The sequence below is a fragment of the Salmo trutta genome, chromosome 36, assembly GCF_901001165.1.
Source record: "Salmo trutta chromosome 36, fSalTru1.1, whole genome shotgun sequence".
Classification (NCBI taxonomy): domain Eukaryota; kingdom Metazoa; phylum Chordata; class Actinopteri; order Salmoniformes; family Salmonidae; genus Salmo; species Salmo trutta.
In genome coordinates, this window is record NC_042992.1 from 37,621,123 (window position 1) to 37,644,788 (window position 23,666).

General features: G+C 42.0%; 1 protein-coding gene across 3 annotated transcripts in view; it reads left to right on the top strand.

The window, feature by feature from the left end:
* The window catches only part of LOC115176034 (oxysterol-binding protein-related protein 10), a 92,406-nt gene extending 68,945 nt beyond the window's left edge, over window positions 1-23,461 (top strand). The window contains exons 8-14 of one of the 3 annotated variants that reach the window (XM_029735765.1): window positions 3,895-3,984; window positions 8,801-8,953; window positions 11,096-11,591; window positions 16,961-17,147; window positions 18,574-18,756; window positions 21,775-21,928; window positions 22,302-23,461. In XM_029735765.1, the coding sequence (XP_029591625.1) occupies window positions 3,895-3,984; window positions 8,801-8,953; window positions 11,096-11,591; window positions 16,961-17,147; window positions 18,574-18,756; window positions 21,775-21,928; window positions 22,302-22,346 (1,308 nt within the window). In that variant the 3' untranslated portion in view covers window positions 22,347-23,461. The remainder of the gene's footprint in view (window positions 1-3,894; window positions 3,985-8,800; window positions 8,954-11,095; window positions 11,592-16,960; window positions 17,148-18,573; window positions 18,757-21,774; window positions 21,929-22,301) is intronic. The other 2 variants (XM_029735766.1, XM_029735767.1) reach the window with 2 other exon arrangements.
* Window positions 23,462-23,666: the final 205 nt, after the last annotated feature.

Here is a 23,666-nt window from a genome sequence, read left to right on the forward strand (position 1 = left end):
TTGAACATAGACTGCTGAAACCCTGTGAAAGCCATAGGAAGCCAGGGAGCTATTTTACAATATGAGCTTTCTCTTGCATTTCTAAGAGGATGGTTTCTCTCAAAAACAAATTCAGGTTGGTTTTTCTTTGGATTTTCTCCTACCATATCTATTGTATTACATTCTCCTACATTATTTTAACATTTCTACAAACTTCAAAGTGTTTTCTTTCCAATGGTACCAATTATATGCATATCCTGGCTTCAGGGCCTGAGCTACAGGCAGTTTACTTTGGGCACATCATTCAGGCGGAAATTGAGAAAAAAGGGGCCTAGCCCTAAGAAGTTTTAAAACAGCCTGCTTTAAATCAGTCACGCAGAGCAGTCTTTCTCTCTATCCATCAACTCCATTCAAATTGTATCCAAAATAGATAATCCTGTTCCAGATTGATATACAGCCTTATGTATAGATGACCTAGCCTACTTTTTTTTCAGGTAATAAATGCAATGCAGTATTAGCCTTATATTTAGCTAATTAATAATGGATTATGCACAATAAGCTTTAAAGTTAGAGCCTCTGACTCTTGTTCAATACACAAGTACCTGTGCTCCGCTGGCCTCTCATTAAAAAACGCTCCTTAGCTCTTGGAGTCCCATGCAGGAGAAGCTAGACTAGAATAGCTCGCTGGACATCTTTTTTTTTTTTTTTTTGCATTTCTTATACCAATAGACTAGGGATGCAATAGACTAGGGATGCAAGCTCTTTTTTTTCTGAACGTTAAATACAACAGCCAATAGAACTCACAGGTAGTTTGAAAGAAGAGCGAACATGTGATGGTGGTAGACTATAACAGCTATTTATTCAGACCCATAACCCATAAGCCTTCTGCATTTAATTATAGTCCTATATTATTCAAGGATGTCATAATAATGATGAGGATAAGGACAACGAAACTTATTTCATTTAACTGTTGAAAGCAAGAAAGGAATAAAGCAACCTTAGAGAGAGAAAGGAGAGGTAGGCTAATAACTTTAGGGTAAATATTATGAAAGGTAAATACAGTATGCGTCAGCCTACTGATTATACAAATAGGCCCATTATATTTCAAAATCAAATTCGCTAGCCTATACTTGTAACTTTGTAGGCCACATGTGCTGCACCAGAATCGCATGTTCTCTTCTGCTTTATCATGGTTTGAACGATGTGTGTAATTCCAGTCCATATAATACATTATAATACAGTACAGTAATACAGTTCACACTCAAAAAGATTAGCCTACTGGAGCTAGTTTAAGTTATTTACTCGAGAGTATATACAGTGCATTCGGAAAGTATTCAGTCCCCTTGACTTTTTCCACATTTTGTTATGTTACAGCCTTACTCTAAAATTGAGTAAAATGTTTTTTTTTCACTCACTAATCTACACACAATACCCCATAATGACAAAGCAAAGCAACCTATTTAAAAAAAATAACATTCAAAGACTTGTCCCGAAGCCACTCCTGCGTAGTCTAGGCTGTGTGCTTAGGGTCGTTGTCCTGTTGGACGGTGAAACTTTACCCCAGATTGAGGTCATGAGCGCTCTGGAGCAGGTTTTCATCAAGGATCTCTCTGTACTTTGCTCCGTTCATCTTTCCCTCGATCCTGACTAGTCTCCCAGTCCCTGCTGCTGAAAAACATCCCCACAGCATGATGCTGCCACCACCATGCTTCACCGTAGGGATGGTGCCAGGTTTCCTCCAGACGTGACGCTTGGCATTCAGGCCAAAGAGTTCAATCTTGGTTTCATCAGTACAGAGAATCTTGTTTCTCATGGTCTGAGAGTCTTTAGATGCCTTTTGGCAAACACCAAGCGGACTGCCATGTGCCTTTTACTGAAGAGGGGCTACCACTCTACCATAAAGGCACAATCGACACAATCCTGTCTTGGAGCTCTACGGACAATTTCATGGCTTGATTTTTGCTCTGACATGCACTATCAACTATGGGACCTTATATAGACAGGTGTGTCCCTTTCCAAGTCATGTCCAATCAATTACATTACAACAGGTGGATTCCAATCAAGTTGTGGAAACATCTCAAGGATGATCAATGGAAACAGGATGCACCTGAGCTCAATTTCGAGTCTCATAGCAAAGGGTCTGAATACTTATGTAAATAAGGTATTTCCGTTTTTCATTAAAAAAATGTTTCCAAGGATTTCTAAAAACCTGTTTTCCCTTTGTCATTATGGGGTATTGTTTGTAGATTGAAGAGGAATTTTTATTTATTTAATCAATTTTAGAATAAGGCTGTAACGTAACAATGTGGAAAAAGTCAAGGGGTCAGAATACTTTCCGAATGCACTATAGCTTGCTACATCTATGGGCTTTTGTGTTTTTCTGTCATGTTTAATGTGCAGTAGCCTATATCATATATGTATTGGATAACGGCGCAATCATTTGGGCTTTTTTGGGCTTGGGCTCATTAAATGTCGTTAATGTAGGGCTCATAAAATGTATTTAATATATGGCTCATCAGGTTCAGGTAGCATCAGGTTTGAATTTTCATGCTGATCAAAGCTCTAATCATATCCAAACATTGTTACGCTTAATGCTTTTGAATGACAATTCCGGTTTTGGGGGGAAATACTGGGTTACCCGGGAGAAAAGTTATTTATTCTCGGGATGGAACATTTGTAAAATACCGGGAAGAGATCATTAGTAGGAGGATGAATATATACCTTTCATAATAATTCCCCTAATGTTATTAGCCTACCTCGTCTTTCTCTCTATATTGTTGCTTCATCCCTTCCTCTTCCATTGCTTTTATTACCTGAAAGATGTAGTCAAGGACATCTATACACAGTATATAGGGGTATATATCAATCTAAAACAGAATTTATTTTGGATGCAATTTAAACGGAGTTGATGGAAAGAGAGAAAGGCTGCGATAGAGGGCTTGCGTTTGCACTGATTTAAAGCAACAATATTTGAGTGATGAAACAGCTTAAACGCTGCAGCTGCAATAAACAAGAAATCTTTACAATTAAAAAACAAGGTGACCCCGAAAGCCAGATGGAGATCGGTAAATTAGACTTGCATTGTCTTTATAATACTGTAGCATAGGCTACGCTGCATCAAATGTAGGCCTACCTGTCACAAGAAAAATGTTACCATGATCAGATGATATGTCTATATGCACTGTGCTCCATACTGAGATGGGATGTCTGTCCCCACCCAGAGCGTTGATTTATCATGCGGAGGCTGTAGAGAAGCCATATTTTGACATTGCATATAATTTAACAGTCCCATTTCACACCATGCTGTTCATATAAATAATTTATTCGAATTTACCGGTTTCTCGCAGTTATTTATCCTGGGAAAAGGATCGAGCTCGGTAACTGGGTTCCCGAAATTCAACCCTAGAGCGTTGTGTAGCCATTTCTGCACGCAAAGTGAATAGCATCTCCATAACTTTAGCATCCGCCATCTTGTTGCTAGTCTTTGTCGTGTCTTCTTGTTTAACGCTTAATCTCGTTTTCCCAGTTCCAGTCATATTCAAGAATGCCATCCAAATGTGTACTCGTTTTGAAAGATAAAAGGTTAAAACATAAAAGTATCGACCCTTAGTGGAGAGGCCTCGGAACACGTCTTCACGTAGCCATGTTGAAACCACACTCCCTTTTCAGGTTATTTTTTAAAATTTTTGCATCAGCCTCAAGGGCTCATAGTACTTTTATTTGTCTTCGATTTTGTCTCTGTTTTTATTGCAATTCCTTGTCAGGCCAAATGCAACATCTAAAAACATCGACACGCTTGCCACTCTTCTTCTTCCCAAGGGCTTTCCTTCCCAGCTGCTACTACCCCGCTCATCTCCCTCTCCCCACTAGCAATGCCTGCTATCCTAAGATGCACTCTCCTCTCACTCTCCACAGGCAGCAGCCCTGTCAGGACCATGGGTCCAAGCTGCAACCTCAAACAGCACAGGCTTGGGAAGAAGTGTAAATGCTATCTCTTTTTTGAAAGTAAGAAAGTAGAGCATACGTCCCTTCATGACCTCTCCATTGGAAGACCTGTATGGCTCCTTATATATAATGGCTTATTAGACAGTTTAGAGTATAGACAGCTAAAGATATAGGCATCAATTGTTTTAGCCCATCCAATTACGCGTCTCAGAGTTGGAGTGCTGATCTAGGACCAGCTTTGCTTTTAAGATCAAAATGAATAAGATTACCAAGGGGGGGGGGGGGGACCTGATCCTAGATCAACATAAATATGGGCCATGAGCAGCTCACATCTGATCCAGGTCCTCTCTATGGATATTTATCAGTGTTGGAGAGGCAGACAGCGCAGCTCTTTCCCATATGTGCTGATCAACATGCCAGGGTGTGAATTCACACTGCTTCTGTTTTATCTGTCAATATCCAAACAGAGCGAGACGGCACAGTATGAACCGGAGTTCTCAGTTTGTCTGTCAAGTGCTCCGAGGCTAATCCATTCTCTGACAATGCCTCTGGTGATTCTACTCACTGACTTGACATTATTACCCATGTTGCTATCGGAGAAAAGTTCTGGATGTTTAGCTCCTTCGTTTGAAATTCGTAGAAACTGAAGCAGCTGTTTAAGTGAGCAATTCAGAGACGACAACAAAAAAGAAATGGCTCAGAACTAATGAAGACGTTGTTTCGGCTGACTGAACACAAAAAAATGTAATGTAATTTACTACAACAAAGTTGACATCTCACTGTGTTTCCAATGATCTAATAACTAATTGAGTGACTTTTTCAGCATGTGAAACAAAGGGGAACAGAGGGGGGAAAGCGCCTGCGCTAGGTATGTGCTGAAAAGGTGAAGGTGAAACAAGGACAGTTCCATTATATCAAAAGGTCAGTATTTGCGGGAAGGAATGAGTGAAGGAGGGGAGCAGCGATAGAGGAACAGGGGGATGTCATGACATTTGGCGGAGAAGTGGAGGATGAGGAGGAAGAGGATGGGGATGAAGGTGGATGTCGAATGGACCTAAAAGGTTAGTCTGCTCAAGTCAAGTGGAGGAAAGAGTTTGCCTTTGAAGTGAGAGCATGACCAGACTTTCCCCCTATCCCAGCTATCCGCCCACACACTCCCCTGACGCCTTAAGAGAGGGAGAGAGCAAAGAGAGAGAGGAGGGGAGGGGGAGGGGCGCATGGGAAGGGTAACAGAAGAGGGAGCTAGTTAAGGAGAGGGAACGTGTGATAAGAAAACAGAGTGTGGTGAATGAGGAGAGAGAGGAAGGATGAATGAAAAAGACCTGCAGTGTTCAGTGACATACTGTGGGAAGAAAGATACAAAAATAAAAAAAGCTTATGAGAGAGAAAGAAGAGTGAAAGTGCAAAAGAAAGAGTGTGAAAGGGAGAGAGAGAAAAAGAGCGATAGAGATGGTGTTGTTTGAAAGCCGCCCACCATACAGTAGCTCCTGCAGAACCAGGGCTGATGGGGTCTCCAGAGCTGCCAAACTGCTGCTTAATTAAGCTGGCTGATCCACACCGTCGTGTGACAGCCAGGAGAGGAGAAGTATGGAGGAGAGGAGAAGAGGGAAGCGTAGGGAAACACGAGGGATGAGGGGGATGGAGGGAACGGGCCACGTCACAGGGTCTCTCCCCCTCAGAGTGGAGTGGGCAGCAGAGAGAGAGAGAGAGAGAGAGAGAGAGGCTGAGACTATGCAGCTGTACTACAGTGCCTTTACTTTCACTCTTCTCGCCTCGACATGCACTAGACTAGGGTGTTTACAACCTCCACCACCTCCACCAACACACAGCGCACAGCTTTAACTGAATATCATTTTAACGGTAGAATTGTGTTCCGGAGATTTTTGTCTTTGTAGTACCTTCTGCAACAGTGGGTAGAAACTCTGTTCCAGGACATTGTGGACACCTGGTGTGGAACTGTGTGTCTGTGATCGGTGTGTCTTTCATACACACACAAACAGCATACTGGAGATGAGATCCAGCTGTACTGAGAGCAAGCCTGTGTCTTCTCATCCATGCAACGTAAGTGAGGGTGTTTAAAGTTAGACTGTTAGACTGTGTGTGTGAGTGTATTTAGTATGCGTGAGGGGGATAGATGTGTTTTGAGGTAAAGAGAGTGAGATTGCAGCAAGAGGAGCAAATTCTGTGCTTTGCACATTTTGTGGCACACTTGAAAGCTGTTCTAATGTTTTATGGAATGGAGAGTGACGCTCAGTTTGTTTCTTTCAAGTAGTATTTTGTTGTTAAAATAGATGATGACATGAGCCTTTATCTGGAGTGTCTACTCTGCCTCCATTTGACCGCAAAAAGCTGTTCTTGTTTTTGTTGCACTGATAAAATCAATGCTGTGGATAGAAGTTGATGAGCCATGTAGTGAAGCGCTTTTGCTGAGCTATGTGTTCTGTATTCTCCTCGAACAAGATGACGTAGAACACGGTCCGTTCTAACGAGTAACTACCTCTGTAGATTGATCAACTGTCAGGCCCTATAACAGTGAAGGCAGAAACCCTAAAGACTTTGTGCCAACCCCAATCATATATCTAAACCTCCAATTCCATGAAAACAAGTGGACACATTTAGTGACTTGGTAGTCAAGTGGTATTGGCGGCCAACAATGTATTCCTATACAGCTGAGTGCTTTGGTTGTTTCTGTTGTACAGTGACAAAGACTACATTGTTTATCTTTTCTCCCAGCGTATGTTCCTCGTTAGCAACATGTCATGTCTACAGTGTTGAGGAGAGTAGACCTGCTTGCATAACTCAATGGATAGAGGTAGAACTGAGTTGGCCTCTCAAGGAATTTCCGCTCGTTATTAAGAGCCGTTTTAATTAGTTAGTGTGTTGGAATCACAACAGACCTCCCACCACCTTCTTTTTCCACTTTCTAGCTATTTATATCCCTCTGCTGAGAGAGAGAGAGAGAGAATAAGAGCCAGGCTTGTGGCATGCATGGAATGAAATATTCAGGTGACAGAAAGGCAGATTCCTCCTGGTTTTCTCTTTGTTCCCTCTGTTTCTTTATTTTCTCTCTTCTCACTCCATTATGTCGCTCCAGGAGTACCTCTGTTCTCTATTCTTAACACAAGTAGAATAAGCTCCTGATATCTGAGTTAGTCATGTATGCATTTAGCCAAGTAATGGTTCATTCTGTTTGTATAATGCATTACAGGCTGTAATTTACAGAGAACCGTATTCTGTCCCACATTCATGTCCCTTTTCATTGCAGGCTGTCAGATGCATACGCGTACTGTACTGTACATACGCGTACTGTACTGTACATTGTTAGAAAAACAAATAAGAAGAGAGGGAGAGTGAAAAAGGAGGGAGAAGGAAGGAAGAGGAGGAGAAGAAGACCGTTTTGGTTGGCCACAGACTCTGGGGCACTTTCTTACATTATATATTAGGCTTTGTGCCTTTGAGATATCGAAGGCACTAGGGCTCTTCTTTAACCTATATTGGATCTGCTTCCAGCTGAATGCTGGAACACAAATGGAGGCCACAACCCTGTCCACGTTCACTGCTCCATATCAACCATATCAAAGCCTTGTGACGGCATTGTGAGTCTGTACCGGAGGCACTAAGCTGTTGCAAGGAATCAGGCAGTGCACTCTCAGGGAAATTCTCTGAGGTATACCTTGACCCCCTGCGTGTTGCCGAACCATCATTTTAGGGAAGGAAATGTAAAGAAGTGTGAATGTGGTAGGAATATGTCAGTGATAAATGGAACAAGAATGTATGGAACAATTAAATTGGTTGTGTTCCCCTGCCTGGTATTTAAAGGGTTCCTTTGTCCATGACAGAGAATTATTTCACCACCCCATTCCTTTTTCCACACAACTTCATCTAAGGATGTAGAGTGAGTTTCCTGTAAACACTATATGTTATACTCCTTTTCTTTTAGCCATTTATAGACTGATCTTCTTTTTTTATAATCTGCTAAACCGTTATAATTATAACTGGCTATACTTATTTCACCCCTTACCATAACTAGATTCTATTCTCAGTCTCAATGGACCATAATTAGTGCCTGTAAAGTTACTGCCATAAGAGGCATTATGACGGTCAAAACTAGAGCTTTCAAATGTCTATGTCTAGCAATATTTGTTTTATTCCCTCACCTGTTTGCCTGTGAGCCAATGCCACAGATGTTAGAACATTGAGACAAGATATTATGTGTGTAGTACATCTGACTAGGTTGGTGTGTATGATATTGGATGTGATTTAGTGAGAGTGCGTCTGATGTCTGGATAAGAGTAAGACTATAGTGTGTGATGTCCAAATAAATAATAACCCAGCCAATTTGCATGGTTGAGTGTCTGTGTGTAACATGAAGTGAGTATAGCCTTAATATTCAGGATGATAATTGTAATCCATATCGTATCACTATCATAGTTGCATCATAATTACCTTTAACATCATTTTCATTTACAACACAACTGATTGGCTCAAACGCATTAAGAAGGAAAGAAATTCCAAAAATGTACTTTTAACAAGGCACACCTGTTAATTGAAATGCATTCCAGGTGACTCCCTCATGAAGTTGGTTGTGAGAATGCCAAGAGTGTGCAAAGCTGTTGTCAAGGCAAAGGGTGGCTACTTCGAAGAATCTCAAATCTAAAATACATTTTGATTTGCGTAACACTTTTTGGTTACTACATGATTCCATATGTGTTCTTTCATAGTTTTGATGACTTCATTATTATTCTACAATGTAGAAAAGAGTAAAAAATAAAGAAAAACCCTAGAATGAGTAGGTGTGTCCAAACCTTTGACTGGTATTGTATGTCAGATCACTTTAAGTCTAACTGTGTCTCTGTTGTTGGCTCTGTTGTTTCAGCAGCACCCAGCGGGGTTGGAGGTCGTCAGCCCCAGTGAGGAGGTGACTGACATGGAGGACAATGATGAGGAGGACCTGGGAGTGCTGGACGACCAGCGGAGCATCATCCTGCACCTCCTCTCCCAGCTCAAACTGGGCATGGACCTCACCCGGGTAAGACAGCTGACGCTCTCTTCATGTCTTTTCCTTGGAATGTTAGAGCTGGTATGGCCTACACAACACTTACTGGTTCACTGAAGAGATTATGTAGGAATGTCATGATTTCTTTTTAAGACAGCCAACACTCTCTGCTCTCTTCGTACAGTGGCTTGCAAAAGTATTCACCCCCCTTGGCATTTTTTTCTATTTTGTTGCCTTACAACCTGGAATTAAAATAGATTTATGGGTGGTTTGCATCATTTGATTTACACAACATGCCTAACACTTTGAAGATGCTAAATATTTTTTGGGGTGAAACAAACAAGAAATAAGACAAAAAAAACCCGGAAAACTTGAGCGTGCGTAACTATTCACCCCCCACCCCCCAAAATTAATACTTTGTAAAGCCACCTTTTGCAGCAATTACAGCTGCAAGTCACTTGGGGTATGTCTCTATAAGCTTAGCACATCTAGCCACTGGGATTTTTTCCCATGTTTCAAGGCTGAACTGCTCCAGCTCCTTCAAGTGGGATGGGTTCCGCTGGTGTACAGCAATCTTTAGGACATACCACAGATTCTCAATTGGATTGAGGTCTGGGCTTTGACTAGGCCATTCCAAGACATTTAAATGTTTCCCCTTAAACCACTCGAGAGTTGCTTTAGCAGTATGTTTAGGGTCATTGTCCTGCTGGAAGGTGAACCTCTGTCCCAGTCTCAAATCTCTGGAAGACAAACAGGTTTCCCTCAAGAATTTCCCTGTATTTAGCACCATCCATCATTCCTTCAATTCTGACCAGTTTCCCAGTCCCTGCCGATGGAAAAACATCCCCACAGCATGATGCTGCCGCCACCATCCTTCACTGTGGGGATGGTATTCTCGAGGTGATGAGAGGTGTTGGGTTTGCACCAGACAGCATTTTCCTTGATGGCCAAAAAGCTCAATTATGTTTGGGGAGTCTCCCACATGCCTTTTCGTGAACACCAAACATGTTTGCTGGCCACTCTTCCGTAAAGCCCAGCTCTGTGGAGTGTACAGCTTAAAGTGGTCCTATGGACAGATACCCCAATCTCCGCTGTGGAGCTTTGCAGCTCCTTCAGGGTCATCTTTGGTCTCTTTGTTGCCTCTCTGATTAGTGCCCTTCTTGCCTGATCCGTGAGTTTTGGTGGGCTGCCCTCTCTTGGCAGGTTTGTTGTGGTGCTATATTATTTCAATTTTTTTATTCATGGATTTAATGGTGCTCCGTGGGATGTTCAAAGTTTTGGATATTTTTTTATAACCCAACCCTGATCTGTACTTCTCCACAACTTTGTCCCTGATCTGTTTGGAGAGAGCTCCTTGGTCTTCATGGTGCCGCTTGCTTGGTGGTGCCCCTTGCTTGTTGCAGTCTTTGGGGCCTTTCAGAACAGGTGTATATATACTGTGATCATGTTACAGATCATGTGACACTTACATTGCACACAGGTGGACTTTATTGAACTAATTATGTGACTTCTGAAGGTAATTGGTTGGACCAGATCTTATTTAGGGGCTTCATAGCAAAGGGGGTGAATACATATGCACGCACCACTTTTCGATTTTTATTTTTTTTAAACAAGTAATTTTTTTCACTTTTTCACTATTTTGTGTATGTCCATTACATGAAATCCAAATAAAAATCAATTTAAATTACAGGTTGTAATGCAACAAAATAGTAAAACGCCAAGGGGGATGAATACTTTTGCAAGGCCCTGTAGTTTTCCCTTGGAATGTTAGAGCTGCTATGGCCAATGCAATGTTTACTGGTTCACTGAATAGGAATGTCTTGTTATGTACTGGTATGTCCATTTCACTAGCCTGCTCAGTTGAATATAATCATCAATAGCATCAAAACAGCCATGGAATGACACTAAAAAAGCTTTTTGTTTAAGTTATGACTAGTGCGCCTCTTTATTGCTGTTCCCTACCAGCAATCTAGTGAAGGGTTTGGTAGAGCATGGTGTTTGCAACGCCAGGGTTGTGGGTTCGATTCCCACGGGGGGCCAGCACAGATTTTTTTTTTAATGAAATGTATGCATTCACTACTGTAAGTCGCTCTGGATAAGAGCGTCTGCTAAATGACATAAAATGTAAATGTAAATGTATGTAGTTTAACGGTCGCCTCCTGCCTTGTTTACCAGGTGGTGCTGCCCACGTTCATTCTGGAGAAGCGCTCCCTGCTGGAGATGTACGCTAACTTCATGGCCCACCCGGACATGTTCCTGTCCATCACGGCTGGTGCCACGGCGGAGGACCGCATTGTACGCTTCGTTGAGTACTACCTTACCGCCTTCCACGAGGGACGCAAAGGAGCTGTGGCCAAGAAACCCTACAACCCGGCGCTGGGCGAGACATTCCACTGTTCCTGGGAAGTGCCTCGGGACAGAGTGAGGCCCCTCAGGTCTCAGGGCCCCAGGGAACCAGCCTCCAGGGGCCCCAACAACACCCAACAACAGGACGATCCATCGGGGACTGAGTGTTACCGGGTTCGCTTCGTGGCCGAGCAGGTGTCCCACCACCCGCCTGTCTCAGGATTCTACTGCGAGTGCCCAGAGAGGAGTATGTTTGTCAACACCCACGTGTGGACAAGAAGCAAGTTCATGGGCATGTCCATTGGTGTGTCCATGATAGGGGAAGGTGAGTGAATTGATGTGCTTTGGGTTTGTTGAGGCTCAGTTAAATGCTGACACCATAAGTACGTACATGATTGAGTTCAAATCATAAACTCAGCAAAAAAAGAAACGTCCCTTTTTCAGGACCCTGTCTTTCGAAGATAATTCGTAAAATTCCAAATAACTTCACAGATCTTTATTGTAAAGGGTTTAAACACTGTTTCCCATGCTTGTTCAATGAACCTTAAACAATTAATGAACATGCACCTGTGGAACGGTCGTTAAGACACTAACAGTTTACAGATGGTAGGCAATTAAGGTCACAGTTATGAAAATGTAGGACACTAAAGAGGCCTTTCTACTGACTCTGAAAAACACAAAAAGAAAGATGCCCAGGGTCCCTGCTCATCTGCGTGAACGTGACTTAGGCATGCTGCAAGGAGGCATGAGGACTGCAGATGTGGCCAGGGCAATAAATTGCAATGTCTGTACCGTGAGACGCCTAAGACAGAGCTACAGGGAGACAGGGCGGACAGCCGATCGTCTTCACAGTGGCAGACCACGTGTAACAACACCTGCACAGGATCGGTACATCTGAACATCACACCTGCGGGACAGGTACAGGATGGCAGCAACAACTGCCCGAGTTACACCAGGAACGCACAATCCCTCCATCAGTGCTCAGACTGTTCTGCAATAGGTTGAGAGAGGCTGGACTGAGGGCTTGTAGGCCTGTTGTAAGGCAGGTCCTCACCAGACATCACTGGCAACAACGTTGCCTATGGGCACAAACCCACCTTCGCTGGACCAGACAGGACTGGCAAAAAGTGCTCTTAACTGACGAGTTGCGGTTTTGTCTCACCAGGGGTGATGGTCGGATTTGCGTTTATCATTGAAGGATTGAGCATTACACCGAGGCCTGTACTCTGGAGCGGGATCAATTTGGAGGTGGAGGGTGCGTCATGGTCTGGGGCGGTGTGTCACAGCATCATCAGACTGAGCTTGTTGTCATTGCAGGCAATCTCAACGCTGTGCGTTACAGGGAAGACATCCTCCTCCCTCATGTGGTATCCTTCCTGCAGGCTCATCCTGACATGACCCTCCAGCTTGACAATGCCACCAGCCATACAGCTCGTTCTGTGTGTGATTTCCTGCAAGACAGGAATGTAAGTGTTCTGCCATGGCCAGCGAAGAGCCCGGATCTCAATCCCATTGAGCATGTCTGGGACCTGTTGGATTGGAGGGTGAGGGCTAGTGTCATTCTCCCCAGAAATGTCCGGGAACTTGCAGGTGCCTTGGTGGAAGAGTGGGGTAACATCTCACAGTAAGAACTGGCAAATCTGGTGCAGTCCATAAGGAGGAGATGCACTGCAGTACTTAATGCAGCTGGTGGCCACACCAGATACTGACTGTTAGTCACATGTCTGTGGAACTTGTTCAGTTTATGTCTCAGTTGTTGAATCTTATGATCATAAAAATATTTACACATTTTTCTTTGCAGAAAATGAGCGCAGTTGACAGTGAGAGGACGTTTCTTTTTTTGCTAATTTTTAAAACTTTTTTGAAGCTTAGGTTTTGAAATATACGTGGCGATACAGTTGGTGGTAGTTTGAATGGCATTAGCAATGCGCATTCCCAACCCACCTGAGGATCTGTCTTTTTCAGCTGTTGGAATTTAACGCATTGTCTCGACACATCACAAGAGAAGACAGCTTTTTTTTAGACGGGTGTTATGGAATTGAAAATGTTTTAATACATTTTAAATGTTTACAAATTCGATGCACTGAAATTAAAACTTCCGAAAATAAACACTCTGATTATAGTGATATTATTTCTGATTTCGCAAACAATGTAAAGTATGTATAGAGAGGTGTAATCTAGAGCCAATCCTGTTGATTTTTTTATCCGAGAGTATCCTGCTATTGGCACACTGTCACTGGTGTAGAGAGGAGTAGGCAGGAGGCAGTCGCAGGTATAGAACTACTGAATTTATTTACACACCATAGATTAAAGCGGGACGAAACCCAAACACTGTTGTGCTCAAAATATATCTTCGTAAACAAAAAGGCACAGGGCGAACCCAAAGTGCAAAATATAAAGTACTCAGGAAATAGTAAGAGAGATTCCTCTCAGAAAAACAAGTAACATTTGCAATGACCGACAAAGACAAATGGCAGAGGGCATATATATATACAGTGATAGAGTGGGGATTGGAACCAGGTGTAATGATGTGTAATGATGACGAGACAAGTCCGGGGTTGATGAGTGAAGGGCGTTTTCCAGCAGTAGGTTCGGCATCAGCTAGAAGGACGACAACGCCGAATGCCTGAGCTGGACAGAAGCGGGAGCCAACGCGAAGGCTGCTGAGACATACACTTGTTGAATTATGCAACAGAACATGACAACAGCAGTAATTAATGAGGCAGTCTAGACAGCGCAGGTGAGTGCAGGTAGGCTTAGGCCAGGGGTATTCAACTCTTACCCGACAAGGTCCGGAGCCTGCTGGTTTTCTGTTCTACCTGATAATTAATTGCACCAATCTGGTGTCCCAGGTCTAAATCAGTCCCTGATTAGAGGGAAACCATGAAAAAAGGAGTGGAAGAGGCTCTGAAGTCTAAAGTTGAGTTTGAGGTGCCTAGGCAGAGTAAGTTTTTGGTGGTTGCAGGTCTGTTCCAGCCCTTTATGTTAATGTTTCGTATATGCAAATACTCCCAATGTATTTATGCAAATTAGGCACTTATAATTTTCTTTATTTTTACACAAAATATATTTTTGAAAACCTTGATGCTATTAGAAAATGTATATATGAGTGCGTTCTAAGAAAACATTTTGACATTTTACAATAAATTGAATACCTGAATTCCCACAAAAATTCCTGAATTTCGTTCGTTATTTATCCATGCCAGGAAAATATTTGATGTGCTATAATTCAGTCAATATCTGATGGATGTTTTAAATTCTAAAAGTTTGGAGTCACTTCATCCATTATCCAACTGTTGCATTTGTTAGATTTGTTTTTAAAACCTTTTAACAATTTTGATGAGCGTTGCTAATGGCATCTACAGCAGCCAGTTTTAGTTTTACTCTCATACCTATCCATTGTGCATAGTCCTCTTGCACAATAGAAGGATATGAGAGTTCTCTGATGACAATCAATACAATATCTGTCGTCATGACGTTACAATGTAGGCTTTTCTGAATGAGTCACACTGATGGGATACAGGAAACCCTTGAATCGAATTGACTGAATCTGTATATAAAGTGGTTCCTCCTTTAAAAGCTGCGAGCTTACACCGTGGGACTTAGAGGTAGCCATGGCTTCATTGCTCCAGACCACCACAAGGGGGAGTTAGAGCACTCATTATGAATTTGGGCCCCAAGGTTTTTATATGACCAATCATAAGCAGTGGTTCCAATGACGAATTTGACACGAGCCACCTGTCCTTGGTGACTTTCTTCAGCAGAGATGGCTGACAAAACATTACGGTGGAAGCAAATGTAAGTAGTTATAACGTCATAACGAGTCAAGCAAAACATTTAAAATTGAGAGGAATATGTAAGTTAATCGTTACTACATGATTCCAAATGTGTTATTTCATAGTCTTGATGTCGTCACTATTATTCTGCATGTAGAAAATGTAGAAAATAATAAAAATAAAGAAAAACCCGGAATGGGTAAGTGTGTCCAAACATTTGATGGTTCTGTATGTTATACTGATTGATCACGACCTGACAATATTCTCTGACGTACCTTTTTAATGACTGGTGAATCATACCACAGGATTTGTGCATTCACTGTGGGATTGCTTTCGAAGCACAATGGTGACCCTCTCACATTTAGAGGCCTGTGTGGTTTGGAATCTTGATGAGTAATGCACCTCTAATGAAAATATAATACTTTTTGAGCTGCCAATATTTAGTGCTGCATTGATTGGTGCTGAGTAAGATGATATCTGGTGGAGAAGAGAGTACAGTAAGCATGTATCAGATACAATCTTCCCTTGGTGTGATTTGCGGTGCCTGTGAGTTGTCATGGACAGCGCGGTGGGTCAATGTGGGGTTTGTAAATGCTAGATTTTCGTGCCTTTATGCTCTCAACCAAAGACAGTATTAATTCAGTGACATTGGACATACAGTACATTGCATACACAGTATGAAGATGTGGACAGGGTAAGACCAGAGGGTCGAGGACAAGGATCGATTGCGAAATAAATTTTTCCCACTTGTAATATAGCCAAAAGATGATATGCCAGCCAGTCATGTGATGAACTTCCACATGATGTCTCTACTGACTCAATTATAGTAGTTAGCAATAATACATGTATGTCACAGACATGACATTCATTCAATCAGGTGTTCTGTGGTAATTAGGGTTGCAAACTCAAACCGATTTCATTCAGGGAGATTGCACTGCTTATACGAAAGCTAATAGCTAACAGTAGAGGGCGATAGCATTGAATAGATGCTAATGCCATTTTCTATGCTTTCCTATGGTTTGCTCTTGGGTTAAGTGATGACCCCCATAGGTGTTTTGCAGTGGAAGATAATTGGTTTCATGAGTAAGACATGAAAGCAATAGATGGGCAACTCACAGAGCAGGGGCTGGTGGGATTGCTCATTTGTACTATATATGTCCTATGGCCTTATGACCCAATAGGCTGTGTATGGTGACGTAGGTGAAGAGATGTTGTGCATTAACTTTAATGTCCTCCCTTATGGGGAATCCAGTCCACGTATCCCAAAAGATGGTACTGTGAATATCGGAAAGGGAGAGAAATCAATGCATGGGGCGATGTGGAGTCGTGCACAGTGGGTGTCCTCTGTTCTTCCTGAGTAACAGGGGGGGGGGCGAAACCTGGCTAATGATGCACACCATTGATGTTGTTAATGAGGCTGAATGTATATATTTATGGTATGGAAATACTGTATTTTGCAGAGGATGTTGCCATTTATTTCCCTAGTGGTCTCTGCAAAAGCTTCTGCGGTATTCTACGGCATGTACATTTTTATTGAAGGTTCATCTAAATTAGTGACGGGCTATTAGGAACATAACCAATTTAAAGGAAAATCAGTGAGAGCCACACACCAAGCTAAATCGTTTGATTGAATTACTGACTCCAACATCTTATTATACATTATAGACAAGGAGCAACACGGTGCAAGGGAAGTTTCTGGGTTAGATCCAAATGCAGCTTTTGAGAAATAAACAATCTGTTTGTGCTATCATATCAACTCCTTGTCAGTTGTCACTCATTGTCTTAACCAACCATGAACAAATGGTTGCAAGAGGTTCCAAGAGAGCAGAAACGGCCTGGGACCAGACCAGCACCAGTAAGATGCTGACCTTTATCTGACCTCAACTGACCCTTTGATCTTTCCCTCTCTGCTCCCAAGGGACCTTATGCCTTCTGGAGCATGACGAGGAGTATGTCTTCACGCTGCCCTGTGCCTACGCCCGCTCCATCCTCACCATGCCATGGGTGGAGCTGGGTGGCAAAGTCACCATCAACTGTGCCAAGAGCGGCTACTCAGCCACAGTCACATTCCACACAAAGCCTTTCTATGGAGGGAAGGTACACAGGTGGGTCTCTGTGTGTGTGTGTGTGCGCGTGTGTGTGAGAGAGAGAGAGAGATTATTTGAATGCTCTTTTTTTTATCCTTTTGACATTTTTTGTCAAGCAACTAGTTACCGACATAAAAACACCATTTACGGATGATATCTGTGTAAATATGGAGGGATGAAAAATAATCTCTCTTTTGTATAATTATGGTGCTGAAAATATGGACTCAATATAAAAAAATACAAATAAGTTTGTGATAAAAGCACCCCATTTGGAATATAGGTAGATGTATGTACCTTGAAAATATATAGTTATTGAGCCACCGCAGATTTGGGAAATTGGCGATTTGGACGTGGCACCCACTGGTATAAAAAAAAGACTCAATGTAAATACGTATTTAGATTCCAGTCGATGTCTCTATACCAAGTTGAGTCTCATCTTTCGGATGCATTTGGAACTGAGTTGATAGCCCATAGCGTCCCAAAGTTAGAGCTAAAAGTCTGACAGCACCAGTGCCCATATCGCTAATATATCGGTGGCTGTTTTAGGTTGTACCGTTATGTCAGATTAGCTCAATCGCCAATTTGTCAACCTCTGTTATCCATTCAAAGCGTTGTGTTCCTGTGATACTCAAAGACATGTTCATGACAAGTTGCTATGGATGAAATATATCAAAATAACTGTTCAAAACAAGAAACGCATACAAAAACCTCTATTTTTAAACATCAGATTTGACTATATGTGTGAAAGTGTTAAATTATATGCTTATTTTGGGGAATTCAATTGAAACCATTTACTTGTGTTACGAAAGGTTAATACAATAAAAAGTGTTACTGTTTAACAGAAAGTGTCATTTGCCATCAGTTCCAATTTCCTGTTGGTGCTTTTAGGGTTAAACCGTTAATAAATTACAACACTTTTTGTACATATTTTAGGGTACTTAAAGAATTTGGACAAATTCACTTATGTGTGTTAAAGTAGTCAAAAGTTAAGTATTTGGTCCAATATTTCTAGCATGCAATGACCACATCAAGCTTCTGACTACAAACTTGTTGGATGCATTTGCATTTTTTTGGGTTGTTTCAGATTATTTTGAGCAGAAGAGAAATGAATGGTGAATAATGCATTGTATAATTTTGGAGCCACTTTTATTGTAAATAAGAATATAATATGTTGATAATCACTTCTACATTAATGTGGATGCGACCATGAATACGGATAATCATGAATGAATTGTGAATCATGATGAGTGAGAAAGTTACATAAATATCAAACATTCTATTCTTATTTAAATAAATAAATAAAAATGCCACTGTCCAAATACTTTTGAACCTCACTGTAATTCAATATTACTATGGCAGCACAATATATCATAAGAGTAATGTTGAGAAATGATGGGCTGCCACAAAGTTAATCTTCTGAACATTGCTGCTATGTTCCTCTCAGGGTGACTGCAGAGATCAAACACAATCCGACCAACACTATTGTGTGCAAGGCCCAGGGGGAGTGGAACGGAACCCTGGAGTTCACCTATAGTAGTGGGGAGACCAAAGTGATTGACACAACCAAACTGCCAATCATCAAGAAGAAGCTCCGGCCTGTGGAAAAGCAGGGACGGAATGAGTCCAGGTAAGATGCTCCTGGGTCCAAAATGCTGTATTTTTGGTCCCTTCTTAGTGGACCAGGGTCGTGTTCATTAGGCACCAAAGAGAAGTAAGCAGGACTGAAACAAGGAGGGACTACCCGGACTTGTCCAATAAGAAATATACATTTTTGTTTTCCATTTCAGAAAGTGTTTAAATGTTTTGCTATGGTGTATACTGAACAGTAGCTATTATAGTAGCTATCTTGTTAGCTATGTGTGTTTTTTGTTGTTGTGACTTTGGCTGTGGATATTCAAGATCATTTATTGACTAATTACTGGAATAATGAATTGATCTAATGTTTAGTACTTCATTTGGAGCACCATTAAGGGTTTTTACATAGAGTTAATTAAAGGGATATCTCTATCAGTAGTTACCCTTAACCGTTGGACCAATCCTATATCAACAATAGTCTTAAAACGTCAGTTACTATATTCTCGTTCTGAAAGTCGTCTTTATTTACTAGACTAAAGCTGGAAAATTAGGTAGTTAACAGAGTAAGGCAGGGCATAGGCTAACGGAATACAACACAGTTATCGAGGTGAGAATCTCCACAGGTCAATATACATGAACTTCCGCACTTGAACTCAAAAAATGCAACATTACAGTACATACATTCACCAGACTTTTGAGGACGAGATGGTTTTATCAACTGAGAGGGAAATGAGAGGCTGCTAAAACCTCACAACTGTGAAATGATAGGTTCATCCACCAGGAGTCGCCAGTGGGCTGGCTAGGCTATCAGTTCGCAATCTGAATGTGGCCAATACAGCCACAGTATTAATCATGGTATGTAATTAAGACTAATAGTCTTACAGTAATCAGTTACTCCCACCACTTTTACACAGACACAACGTCACACAAAAGGGAAATTCTATGCAATGAGGTATTTACTTGATTCATCTGGTTGAATACAGTTTCTGTTATGATAGAGCGGTACGCAGGGGAAACGGTCGGTCAGGGGTCCTGGTGTTTGGCGCTTTGTCAAAGAAGGCCCTCGTCGGAGCTCAAGCATAGGCTCCCTTTCTCTCTCAGTTCAGTTCTCAGTTATTTCAGTCCAAACAGATAGTGTTTTAAGGCACTCGGGTGCAATATCATTTTGATTCAGTCCCCCTTTTGAGAGCGTTGAAGACTCAGTGGTTCGTAATGAGTGAACAAATATACGGGATTCAGCAGAGTTCATGTTAGGGGATTGTTCTATCTGAGTTGGATAAGGCATCCTTGATCTGCGTTTGGTTTCCAAGAAGATGGAATCATATTTTCCAATGTGTCCTTGCCCTTCGGTACCTGATCTGATTTCTGTTTAGTAAGACCTCTAATTTATAGGGCTTCTTTGAGAAGGCGGGCTCTAACGGCCAGACGATGTCATTGGGACCGCCCAGTTGATCCGGGGAACAAAACACATTTACTGCTCATATGAGATGAGCCTGAGAATGTTTAAAGGAGTTTTGAAAAATAAAAACAATCTCTAAGATGAAATACGTAGTCTGTGGAGTACAAATTTGACCATGATAAGGTCCAGACATTTTATGTAACAAAATCCACATTATACCTTTTAATAACATGGGAAAAAGAGAGGAAAAGTATCACAATGTGGACTGAACAAAAATATAAACGCAACATGTAAAGTGTTGGTCCCATGTTTCATGAGCTGAAATAAAAGATCCCAGATATGTTCTATACGCACAAAAACCTTATTTCTCTCAAATGTTGTTCTCAAATTTGTTTACATCCCTGTTAGTGAACATTTCTCCTTTGCCAAGATAATCAATCCTCCTGACAGGTGTGGCATATCAAAAAGATGATTAAACAGCATGATCATTACACAGGTGCACAACTCTTAAATTTGCAGTGCCACAGATCTCAAGTTTTGAGGGAGCGTGCAATTGGCATGCAGACTGCAGGAATGTCCACCAGAGCTGTTGCCAGAGAATTTAATGTTAATTTCTATACCATATGCTTCCTCCAACGTTGTTTTAGAGAATTTGATGGTACTTCCAACCGGCTTCACAACCGCAGACCACCTGTATGGCATTGTTGTGGGCGAGCGGTTTGCTGATGTCAGCGTTGTTAACAGAGTGCCGGATGGTGGCTGTGGGGTTATGATATGGGCAGCATAAGCTATAGACAATGAACACAATTGCATTTTATTGATGGCAATTTGAATGCACAGAGATACCGTGACAAGATCCCGTGGCCCATTGTCGTGCCAATAATCTGCCACCATCATCTCATGTTTCAGCATAACAATGCACACCCCCATGTCGCAAGGAATTGTACACAATTCCTGGAAGCTGAAAATGTCCCAGTTCTTCTATGGCCTACATACTCACCAGACATGTCACGCATTGAGCATGTTTGGGATGCTCTGGATCTAAGTTGCTGGATATATTCCTGACAATATCCAGCAACTTCGCAGAGCCATTGAAGAGGAGTGGACAACATTCTTCAGGCCACAATCAACAGCCTGATCAACTCTATGTGAAGGAGATGTGTCACGCTGCATGAGTTCAGATGGTGGTCACACCACATACTGACTGGTTTTCTGATCCACGCCCCTGCCTTCTTTTCAAGGTATCTGTGACCAACAGATGCATATCTGTATTCCCAGTCATGTGAAATCCATAGATTAGGGCCTAATTAACTGATTTCCTTATATGAACTGTAACTCAGAAAATCTTTGAAATTGCTGCATGTTGTGTTTATATTTTTGTTCAGTATATATGTCAAGAGTCCAACAGTTTTAATACAGTGAAGAAACGTGTTTAGTTGTCCTTTTGCTCGTAAAAAGGGTCTGCTGACTGTCTCCTGGCAACGAGCAGTGCATTCAGAGTTATAAAAGGATGACGGGGAAGAGCAGTTTGTTTGTTCTGTGATGGGTTGAAAGGGGGCGCTGTCAATTACAGAATCTGTCGGTCTTGGAATGGAATGTCATGCTCTGTCCACTCGTGGGCTTATGATACACAATTATATACATTTTGTTTATGTGTCTGTGTTTGTGTAGGCGGTTATGGCAGCATGTCACCAAGTCACTGAAGGAGGGGAACATTGACAAGGCCACGGAACACAAGCATCGCCTAGAGGAGCGCCAGAGAGGGGAGGAGAGGCAGAGAGCTGCAGATAACTCGCCCTGGAAACCCAAATATTTCAGCAAAAAGGTACAGTTACAGGAGGAAGTTGAGCCAGTGTTAAATATAAAACTATGGTTGGGGCTATATGTTCATACCTTTATCGTACTTTTTACCCTACTTTTCTCTTTGGACCCATGAAGTGCTGGAGCTCGGCTCCACCTGGCTGTCCCTTTGACCTAACCTAAAAGATCATGCCTGAGCGGAGTTCCTACATCCGGTTTTCAGTGGAAAAGGAAGCCAGGTTGAATTAGCGTTATCCCTGAAAACCGGATACATCTGGTTGTTGGCAACTCCTCTAAGGGTGTCTTGTCCCAAGGTGCAGGAGCCCGGCTCCAGGTGAATCCGGCTCAATTTAACCACTGATGCTCATCTGGTTTTGTGTCTTTGTTCTTGCCTTTAGGGAGAAGGCTGGATCTACCACAATACTCTGTGGAAATCTCACTGACGCAAGAACCAGACTGCTCTAATGGACACTAACAGAGTGCCTCTATCCCCCTAAATGTGGGGCTAGGCCAGGGGAAGGATAATGATGGAACAGCGTGTTGAGGGAGTGATGCCACTCTCTATTGGGACCCGAGATACTGACTCTTAATGACATGGACAAAGGACACACTCATGTGGATCAAGGTGCCAAAGTGGTTTCCACTTGAACTACGAGGGTGGGCGGGACAAATCTAGATTTTTATAGTGTTCGAGGTAGAGCATTTAGATTTTTCACTTTGCCCAAGGCCATATTTTTTTGCAAATGCACAGTATAATATGATTTGCCGCTGGTGTTTTGTATCAGTTGTGTTGACACATACATGGTCCATTTTGGTCCAATCGCCTTTATTTGTCACGCAGCATCAGAATGCAATGGTCGAAGAATGCAGATGGCACAGATGGAATCAGAATCAGGAGTCCATTGCAGTGTTGGTGGAATACAACAGTGATCATGGTAGAAATATGTTTATGTTACATTAGTTCCCATCCTATTTTTAACAAATGCTGATGACTAGAAGCAGTCTATTTCCTACCACTTTTCCATTCTACCAATCCTTATCCCATCCCGACCTTTGGAAGGAGTTTCGACCATTCCTGAACGGAACTGTTTGCCTGAGCTCTTCCATGCCAACAGATTTCCCATCACTCTCTTACCCACTTATTACGGTCGTAATCCCATACCATCCCCCTCTTTCTTCAGGTTCCAACGGAGCGTTGACTGTCTATCTCCCCGTGAGGTCTTTCCTTCTTCCAGGGATGTGTCCTTAGGTTGGCATTGATATAACATAATTAAGCCGGAGCTGTACCCAGCTCACGACTCATGCTAATATCTCAGTGGGCTGCCTCTGCATTGAATATGGATAAGGTGCATAAGGAAGACACATCCACATTCTCAGAGGGGCACCGAGAGGTGTCGTCTCTCCAGATGTCATTCTGAATTATATTGTTGACAGGATGTGAGGTACAGTGGTGGTAGTAGTAAAGGGGATGTTTTGGGTCATGCATAGCTATACATTTACATTTTCACAAAATGTATTAATTGACATACAGTATATACTGTGTATATATTTAGTTATATTATAAATATGATACAGTGCATTCGGAAAGTATTCAGACCCCTTGACTTTCTCCACATTTTGCAAAAACACCTGTTTTTGCTTTGTCGTTATGTGGTGTTGTGTGTAGATCGATGGGGAAAAAAATAATTTGATCCATTTTAAAATAAGGCTGTAGTGTAAAACATGTTACATTACAGCCTTAATCTAAAATTGATTAAGTAAAA